The following is a 10,619-nucleotide window of genomic DNA, read 5'->3' on the forward strand; positions in this document are numbered from 1 at the left end:
AAGGGAAAAAAAAAAAAAAAACCATAAAATAAATCTTCATTTAATTCCTCCTGTAGCTAAAACTGAATGAGAATGCCAATCCACTTATTTTAGCAACATCATGCTCCTTTTCAAGTCAGTTGTTTGTGGGATTTTTTGTTGTTGTTTTGTTTTCAGTCTTAGCTTCTTAGCTGCTGGACAACTGGTATTAAATTCAACCATCTGTTTCTACACTAAAAGTCTAATAACTTAATCCTATTTTCAGTCAATACATAGAGCATGACTTAATGAAGAAAAAATGTCTATTTGCTTGTTTTTTAAAGTTCTGGATACAATGTTAGGATGTTAGCTGTAAAAACAGGGAAAAACATTTTATAAACACCTCAGCAGTTAACTAGGTAGCAAAGCTTCTCTCACAGTATTTGTACAATCTAGCAAATAAAAAAAAGAAAAAGCACACAATATTTTGAATATAAACATTCATCAGCAAGAAGAATGCTTATTTCCCTCCAAAATGATATGAAGTATGATATTCCTTTATAAAAAGATTAATCAAAAGATGAGAGTGTTAAAAATAAATAAATAAATAAAAGAAATCAAGCTTGTAAATGACAGCTTTAAGAAAATATTATCTCTTTAGCATACTTGTACCTGTTGTTCCTGAAGTGAATATGTATAAAACAGAAGATTTGAGGTTACTGGCCGAGCGTCGACTAACTGGAACAGGGTCTTCAGATGCTGCCTCCATTTTGTCTAAAAGGCTATGCACACTAGGAAAAGTGGAATCCTTGGACATTACCCAAACACTGATGTCTTTCTGGAGGTAAGGAAGAATTTCTTCTAAAGTTCCAAGCAAATCTTAAAATTTAATATAAAATAATGTTAGTTAGATTATGTCTCCAAAAAGTAAATGCAAGTAAGATACACTTCCTCTGAAAGTTTTAATTTTTATAACAGAAAGAGAAATGTTCTTCAATCATTTTCATTGATGTAAATAAATAAAATAGTGATGAGTTGGACTGGAAATTGAATGAAAACAGGATCTAAAATAATAAGAGTACTGCTGACTCTACAGTGTCTAATTGTTATCTAGCTCTTATGGCAAAATGGTGATCCCTGATCACTAGCTCCTGCTCTCCTGCTTACCACTGCATTTTTGACAACTCTTTGTCATTGCTAACAATAGAAAGAGGCATCATTAAGCTTTAAATTCGAATAAAAGATGAATAAGTATTAAAGATGAATGGCAGATACATACACAGCCAACAGTAATAGCACAGGTTGCCCTGGATGTCCTCAACAGCAATCTCTTGAATAGAGGGTCTTTTTCTCAAAAGCAGAGAAGTTATTCAGATGAGGGGCAAAAAAAAAGGAAAAGGAAGAGAGAAGGAAGAGAAGGAAGAGAAGGAAGAGAAGGAAGAGAAGGAAGAGAAGGAAGAGAAGGAAGAGAAGGAAGAGAAGGAAGAGAAGGAAGAGAAGGAAGAGAAGGAAGAGAAGGAAGAGAAGGAAGAGAAGGAAGAGAAGGAAGAGAAGGAAGAGAAGGAAGAGAAGGAAGGGAGGGAGGGAAGATTAAAAGAAAAAAAAAAAAAAAAAACAAAGAAGGAAAAAAATCCAATGTATCATGTGTATAGACACCTGAATTTCAAAGAAAAGAAATATGATACAGCCCTGGTGGCTTATTCAGACACTTCCAAAAAAGCATGTGGCTATTTCTGCAGTTCCTCAACTTAATCTTCCCCTGAATCTAATTTTAGGTATCAAACATTTTATTTATTTATAACTACACATTTATTCACAAATAACACTCCTTCTATGAGCTTTTACCTGAGTTTAAATGCAAACTCACTTTTATAAAATAAAATCAGTAGTGTAGATAAGATGTATGTTGTTTGCTTAAACAGGAAAGAAACTGAGAAAGTCCAAGATTAAATAGAAATAATATGAACAAAGACCAATTCCTAAGTAATAAATTTGGTATTAATATTTTTAAGCATTTTTTTCAATCAATTTCCATCATTTTTTCAAACTTTCATAGAGTATCAAACAAATATTAAAGTACTAATCCAGCAAATTTCTTAGGTGTAGGAACAGTTGTATTGCTTTCAACAGAACCATTCATATACTTAAAGATACGTTTACACTTAAGTGCATTACTGGACCTCAGCCTACATAATTAATCTTGTAAATATCCCCATGGGTATAAATGTATGTTATTATCTCAAGTTTTTTAAATGAATAAACAAATAAAGAACCTCAGAACCTCATAGTGAAGCACTGCCAGAGCCAGCATTTGAATTCCTGAGGCCAACCCCAAGCTCATTTTGCAAATACTAAATATGAGTATCATCAATAGAACTCTTTTGCATATACTGTACACCATAACAGTGCAAGATATTTAATCACTCAAAAAATATTTTCCTCTTGACAGACTAATGTATATGTTTTAGTGAATGACACTTCTATTATCTTAACAGAGATACAGCCTCCCATCCCCCACTACATGAATGCCTTATAAACCTGAAGATGACAGAGGATGGCTTCTGCATGTTTTGTAAATCTTTAGCAAATGTATCTGATGGGGTGTGACATAATCATTTTTGCATCCTAGCTCCTTTCACTATAGAATTATTTCCAGAAGATATCATCCAAATAATAAGGAAAATCTAAAAGAGCACCCTAGTTGAATAATGTGAGTACAGTCCCCTTTCACTCACTATATAAAGCAATAGAACACAATAATGAGAAAGAAAAGTCATTTTAAGCAGTGTTGACTGAAGGAAATCTTAAACAGTGAAAATTCATGTTCTCTCAACAGTAATGCTCCTTTGCTGTCACATTATAAAATTAGGGCATAGTTTTCTATTCATAAATAAATATTAAAGTACAAGAGTAGTATTTCTAATGATTAACAGCTGTTAATAAACTAAGGACTAAATGACTATGTTGCTTCTAAATATACTGGTAGTTTGTGGTTTGTGCAGGTACAGGTTAGACTGAGAGAAACAAAAGTGTATTTGAAGTGGCTGGAGCTCAATTTCTGTTCTCAAAAATAGTAAAATAGTACTAAATCCGTTACAGATTATTGACTGTGTTGGCATAGGCACCAATTATCGTGCCAGCAGAGATGTTAAGGACAGTTAAGAATTGTTCATAGTTAGTATTAAGGATTTCTCAATTTCTGCAACTTCTAGGAATTAGACATACCAAACTCAGCTGGCCACATTGTGTAGCATCTTCACCAGACAGTCAGTGTGGTGTACTGATACTAAGCACTCAATTGAAGTTACTAAGTAAAATCTTCCTGTGTAACTGAGCACGTAACTGAAAATGAAACTTTTCCTTTGGTTGAATTACTGGCTGAATTACTGTCATGGTTTTATGGTTTTTGTTATTAGCGTTCCACATCACAGCATCGTGTAAAGCACTGGGAGTTAAAGAGTCAACCCCTCGCTTCCTTGGACCCCCTGTTTTCTGAATAGCTGGCTCTCAGAAGAGAAGGACTACATACCCTGGAGAACTTTGTGCTCAGAGGGGAAGATAAAGCTGGCAAGTCACAGGACTCGCTCTCTCTGTCGCTGCCTGGCAGCGTGTGGCATTTCTCCTTCAGTTCAGAGGAAGGCCTTCAGTTTTGGACCCTCTCTCTCTCTCTTTATAAGCCTCAATTCCAATTATACGTTGTATTATGTTGTATTACCTTCCGTTCTGATGTCCTATTTAGCACATTCACTTTCCTGCTCAGATCATTGCCACTGTTCTTAAGCCCATCTCCCAGCCATTCCCCTCTCCCTTTCCCAGGGTTTGGATCTGTAGGTTCCCTGCCCCATTAGTGACAGCACCAGCTGAACCAGTAAAATATCAACATCCTTCCCTCCCCTTTTCTGGGCCAGTGGGCCTATCCCAGTCACAGATAGCTCTGGAGATAACTGCATAACAATTACAAACTACCTTCTTGCAAAATGCCCGCAGAACTCAAGCACAACTACAAACCGGAAAACAGTATCACTGTTTTTAAGTAATGCAGATACCAAAGAGGCCATTACTGAATTTCTTTATTTTCCATAGCTAGATTCATCACTCCTTGAGTTCCTTCTAATTGTTCTGTCTTCCATGTTTTTGACAGTAATAAAAATGAAGGTGTAATGCTGGCCTATTGCTATTTTCTGTGCAGAAGATATTTTTGCTTAGAAGTACATAATAAAGAGAAATTCACAAATATTTCAGATGTGTTTTTCTTGTTTTCTTTTTTTTTTTTTTTTTGCAAATGATAAATAAAGGGTAATTTAAAACTGCAGTTCTGGAAGTGCCAGAAGCATAAAATTACTTCTGGAACAGGAATGAACAAGGGATATTGGAAGACAGAACTCTCAGCTGTGCTGAGGCATTTCCAAAGAATAATTCAGATGACAGTCAACTCGTATTTTGTTCCATGAACAGAGAATTTACGTGCCTGATCTTGCATACAGCTCACTGGTCTTTACATCCTGTCCTTGTGTCAAAAATAAACAGTCCTCTTAGAGGAACTACTACATTTCAGTATTTCTAGAGGTACCTGGCATGTGTACTTAACCACATAGTAAAGAAATAATAGTAAAGCAATTTAGCTATTTAAATCTGTGGTTTCTCACACATACTTGTTTGCTCTTTAAACTATGAAATTTTGATCAGGTTTTGGTTTATTTGTTTTAGAAGAAATGACTTTATCTAATGTTTTGCAATATAGACAGCAGCTCTGTGTGCTCTGTTTACATAGTTAGTATATGAATATTCACCACTGCTATCTATGTGGCTTCTAGTGGAGAAAAAAAAAATTATAATTTGTCAAAATGAATATGCTTCTCCAAATATTTTTTTCCCTTTTTAGCAACTCACTGTTTAACAAAATGCTCATGAAACTGTGTCACATTAAGTTCACATGCATATATAAACAAACATCTTTTGAGGATCTTTTAAGAAAGAAAGGGAAGCACGCTTTGGTTATAAGCAACTGTCCTACACTGCAAGGTGTACAAAAGGTTTTTTTATATATTATTTCCTAGGAAAAATACAATGTGGCCTGTTTGCAAACAAACAAGAGTCCTACACTGACGAAAGGAATTACGGTCACGAGATAGATTTGCATTGAACAAAAAGTTACTGAGAAAGCAAGCTGTATGAAATTGTCCTTACATAAATATGATGAGCACCCTGACTCAGTAAACTACGGCATGTCCAAACTATTTCCCACACTGTCTGGCATCAGAAAAATTACTGTTACCTGTACCTGATCCCCAAGTGGCTCCTTATACTCAGTGTCTGTTCTCACTAAGCAGGAAGAGCAGAAATTTCTTGAATCACTGTAAGCAGAAAACATTCAGTGGGCACAATCTTCCCATCAAAGGATATCTTGGGACAAAGACAAAGGTTGAAATAAAACAAATGATCAAGGAGACAGACTGTCAAATAGAACTGTTAAGAGGGTTTTCTGCAGGTCTGCTATGCTTTCCTTGTCCTGTATGTTTAGGTCCAGATAGCTTTGATCACTTATTTCAAAGTTCAGAAAAGATAAATTCTTACAAAATCCTTTTTTTTTTACCCAATGACTTCCACATGAAAGATGACACTGCTATTTGTACATAATACCATAAATAATTTAAAAATACCACAAATATTTTCTTTACTCCTTTTCTCCAGCCTGTAGACACATTTCTGTCTGAACTTTACCTCTATCAGCATAAACCGTGGTTCTGAGCTCAAATAACTGACAAAAGCAGTTAGATTACACTGAGCAGCACAAAGCACTGCTGATGCCTAAAGAGTAAAGAAGTCTGGCCAGGAAAATGCCGTACTTTGCACAGCTGAAAGATATCATTCTGAATGGCAGAATCACAGAATGGATGAGGTTAGAAGGGACTGACTGTCAGAGGTCACCTTAGTCCTACACAGTCATGGTTTCACTTAAACACAATCATTTAAGAGCAGTTGCTCAAGCACATACACACAGCCATGTACTCTGAATAGTCTTTGCTGTCAGGGCTGTTTTAACACAATCCTTTTACAGCTAAATCCTTGAATCAGAAGTATCGATGGCATTCAAGCTCAGCTGAACTCCTTCCAGTAGCAGCGTGCTATAAATGCACTAACAAATTCCATTTATATCTTTCGGGTTGGTCACTAGATTATGATTGGTTTTTTATGGTATTGCTTTTATACAGCAGAGATAAAATATAAGTTTCTTGTTCAAGCAAGACTTGAATTAATAGAAATATTCCCTAGAAAGCCCACAGTGCCTTAAAAGTTAAAGCATAACTCAATATCTTAATCTTCTGTTTATACTCGTAATATTTAAATAAATAAGGGCGACAGAATCTGGCAATAAATTAGTAAGAATAAGCACCTTTTAGCAGATCAGATTCCTGATAAACTGACAATTTGATAGGCAGAGGGCATACAGCTTCCTTTTTCTCCTTCACAAGTTCCTTACTTCCTACCTCTTGGACAGCTGTTGACTTATTAAAAACACAGTTTCAAGCCTCTGACTCTTAAAACAAGTATTCTCCAGAATGGGAGTGGTGATAGAAAGTTTCTGAAGATGGAAGACTGAAAACGTTAGATAAGAAACAAAAGCAGGATCTAAAAATCCCAAAGTCATTGAAATGCTTTTGAAAAGACAGCAAATGAAAACAGCTAAAGCAAAAAATTTGTTCTAAATTACAATGCCAAGTGAAAATACTAAAAAGGAACACAAAGTATATATATTGGCAAAACAGACAATCTGCATGTGCCTTACAGGCAAATCTAACGAGAATAATCTAATTTACTAGGTTATATTAAATGAACCACAAGAATACTGCTATTCTGCAAAAAATCCAACTTTCTAGAGATACTCATTTCACATAAGAAACCAACAAGAAGGGAGACATTTTGCAGCTCTTCTAGCATATGAGAAGAAACAAAGCTTCAGGCATTCTGCAACCTTTCTGCAACTAAATCAAAATGAAACCCCAAAACATCAGTTCTACAAGAAAACTTGAATCCGAAGTCAGAAACAGCAGAGAGAATATCACAGATTTGTCAGACAAGAACAAGATCTGACTGCAAGTGCTGTAGGAAAGATTATACTAAACCACAGCCTCTGAAAAATTTGCAGACAGAAAAGACAACTTAGGAGTACAGAGTCCACAAATTAGAGTGACCTTGCAAGAATCAACATGAAAGGCATGGAAGAAAATGTAACCATCAATACCACCCAATCTGGAGAGAAAGTTAAAGCATACTGAAAAAAATGACAAGATATACCAAAAGAAGAAATAAGATGCAATTGTCACATACAGAGGAAGACTACACCAATGTATTCTGAGCAGAGATTTGTCAATAAACAATTGATCTGTGAGTAGTGACGCAGATATAAACAGAAAGTTGAAGGTCCACTGTCACAGAAACGAAATTTAATTGGATTTAAATGCAGATTCAGATTTAAATCCAGATTTAATGTGCCACTAACAGGCACAAATTTCAAGAGAAAATTTGGTCCTGCTGAGCACAGACAGTTAATGACCAAAATGTGACAGGACAATTTCCACTGTGCTGCAGTGTTAACTAGATCAAAGGTAATCCAAAATATTGAAGAGACAGCTTTGTAACTCTTTAAATGGAATTGTTAACAGAAGTTGGAACACAAGTTGAGTGTTTTCAGTGTATGTCTTTTGCAACAGAATATCCAATTTAGTATGCTGAGTTCAGGCTACCTACAGTCCTGTAGAAAAGAGCATCAAAAGAGCAAAGCACACAAGAAAAACTCAGGTCGTACCTACTGATAAGGTAGGAAACACAAATACTGGATGAAAAGATGTTAGTACACCTCCGAGAATTTATCTGATCAACTGTGCAGTATTAAATACTGACCTGCAATGTTTATAAATATTAAGGGGTACTATGAGTGATAACAGTGTATGATCCAAGCTTTTGTTTCAAGTGAATCAGCCCTCACTGCCTCCGAACAGCGTGTTAACCTTCAACTCGAAAACACGGATCTCTTTGGAGAGGCTGCTTCTCCATATGACATGGCCAACAAACAAGTACAAAGCAGAGCTTCAGCTTCTTTCACAGAGATGGGCAAAAAGCTCCTAAATCCTGAAGAATTCTGTAAAGCCTTATACCTCAAGGGTCTGAGGAACTGAACGCAGAGATCCACGAATAAAGTAAGAACACCATCACGTAAAAGACCAACTCAGAGACTGGCTGTTGGTATTACCTGCTTACACAGAGCTTTTCTCCTCTGAGCTGAGATGGCAGACTCAAAAAATAACCACAGACAGTGCTTAAGAACTGCCTTAAGATTAAATCAGTTCCTCAGTCAGTAGACTTAAAAGCGCGTATTTAAGAGAGTGTGTTAAATGAGTTATTCTTTTAATTAAGTAAGAAGGCAAAACTTAAAACTGACAGTTCAGAAACACTGTCACCATATGCTTTGGGATTGTATTTAAAGTCAGCTCTTGCTTCCTTATTTAGTTATTAAGTACTCTATTACTCTTAAACCAGCACAGCACATACAATTGGAACTACATAATAATTTAAAAGTATGTAAGGGAAAAATATTAAATACAACCATGAAAGCAGAAATTTTCAGCAGCAGCATAAAGCAGACAGAAGGAAATCTAACCAGTTAGGTCTCATGAATACCAAGCCCTGCAAACTTTGTTAACAGGAACAGGATAAGAGGATGTGAATTAGACATAAGGCATAACATTTGAAATAATAGTTTTAGAGAGGCAGAATGACACTAACATTTCAAATTTTGAACTATTCTCTTTCACCCAATGAGTCACAGTTCTACAAGATCCTGTGGTATTGTGGGTTTCACCAACAGTTGATCAAAAAGGTAGAGGTGCTCAAGAGCCCAATTTTAGGTTATATCTCTCTGGCTTTGGTTTACAGATCTCTATAACTGAATCTTAACTGCAAAAAATGCACAGTATATCTACATCAAGTTTTTAAATTATTTTTAAGTATATAAAAAAAATGCAGTGGATAAAACACAAAAAACACTGTCATCACCTAATGAAACACAGCAATCTCTTCTATAATCTTCTACTTACAAGGTAAGTTGGTTATTGCAAATCAGCCTTCTATATGCTACACCTATAAAGTAAAACTCCCAGTTCTAGATTCTGGGAAACAGACATACCTTTGTGAATAGCCGTAAAGAAGAACCTGCATAGCTCATAGCTATGGTACAAACCTTCTGGTTTTAACTACTACAAGAATGGTAGAATAGTTCCGAAAAATAAAATTCATTACTTGGATAACATAAAAATTGACTGTTTCAAACAGGGTGGGAAACTGTTCTCATTACCTCATTTTAATGGTCTCTGAGACATATTAGGTAATTCCTGAAGTAATGAAACATTTGGAACAAGCTACGTGCAGATGTTGCAAACTCTTCTGCAATGAATACCGTCAAGAACAGGTTAAATCTATGCCCCCAGAGCATGGATATACTTCACTTAAGTGACTTAAGCTTTATCCTGAAGCCCTGAAGGAAGAAAGCCGCAGATTTCTTTCATTCTGTGAACACCTCAAACTTTGGTTTTCAGTGAAGGTGAAGCTTTAGACATATAAATCATCTGAATACTCTACCTGCTCCCACAATCAATATCTTGGGTTCACAGCTGGTGAGACAGTGCAGAAGAGACCTGGAGCGGACATTGAAGTTGAGGAAAGCCACCACGCATCCCAGCTTGGCCAGCCCAAACCACACGTGGATGAAGTCGGGCTCGTTGCCCATCAGCAGGGCCACCGTGTCACCCTTCTTCAGAGCGCCGTGGTGAAGGAAGACCTGCGCAACTCTGTTACTGCGCCTGTCCACATCCCGGTACGAGAGCGCCTTCCCATCATAGATGAGGAATGCTTTGTGGGGCTGCTTCTCAGCCAGCTTCACAAACTTGTCCAGCACGGTGACAATCTTCCCTCTCTGCCTGTAGCTCTCCACTCTCAGCCCATAAAGCAGCACTTTCAGCAAGTATCTCAGATCAGCCCAGAAGTAGGGGAAGAGAAGTTTCTGGATGAGATGCAAGGAGGCAATGCCGGCCGCAACGCCCGGTACCCAGGAGGGAAGAAGCATTGGGAACGGAGAGAGGTCGTCCCAGGAACGCATTTCCTTACAGCTCGGCACACGGCGCGGTACCCGGCGGGGCGCAGAGTGTAAGAAACCCAGCGGCAAGCACCCGCCTCAGCCTCAGCCTTGCCCGGAGCCGCCGGCCAGCCGCAGCCAGCTCCGCACCTGCGGAATGCGCGCACCGCGGGGAGAGGCGAGGTCAGGAGGGGCGGGAGCTCAGCACCTCCAGCCTTCCCCTCCCTCCTCGGGACTCCCGGCGCCGAGCTGCTGAAGAGGCGGCGGGGGCCGCTCCCTGAGCCGGTTGCATAAGGCGCGGGCCGTCTCACTCCACCCCGCGCTCGCATCGCGGCGGCGGCAGCACGAGCAGCTGCTGCGCGTGGTGCCGGCAGAGCAAAGGGAGCCTTGCCCCAGGCGGGCGTGCCGCGCCGTGCCCTGCAATCCATCCTTGTAGCTGTTCGGTCCTGGGATGTTCCACTCTCTGCCGAGGCGTCCAGCAGGAGTTGGGGTACACAGCCTTGACGCTAGCACAGCGTGGGCCCTGCCGTGA

At 38.3% G+C, this 10,619-nt stretch overlaps 1 protein-coding gene across 2 annotated transcripts in view; it reads right to left on the bottom strand.

Annotated features, from left to right (window-relative positions):
* Positions 1 to 10,386, bottom strand: part of SLC27A6 (solute carrier family 27 member 6) — a 38,803-nt gene extending 28,417 nt beyond the window's left edge. The window contains exons 1-2 of one of the 2 annotated variants that reach the window (XM_031602665.2): positions 9,595 to 10,386; positions 631 to 837 (exon numbers count right to left, since the gene is read on the bottom strand). In XM_031602665.2, the coding sequence (XP_031458525.1) occupies positions 631 to 837; positions 9,595 to 10,111 (724 nt within the window). In that variant the 5' untranslated portion in view covers positions 10,112 to 10,386. The remainder of the gene's footprint in view (positions 1 to 630; positions 838 to 9,594) is intronic. The other variant, XM_090131783.1, reaches the window with a different exon arrangement.
* Between the last annotated feature and the right edge of the window lie 233 nt (positions 10,387 to 10,619).

The sequence above is a fragment of the Phasianus colchicus genome, chromosome Z (genome assembly GCF_987193195.1).
Source record: "Phasianus colchicus chromosome Z, bPhaCol1.hap1.1, whole genome shotgun sequence".
Classification (NCBI taxonomy): Eukaryota; Metazoa; Chordata; class Aves; order Galliformes; family Phasianidae; genus Phasianus; species Phasianus colchicus.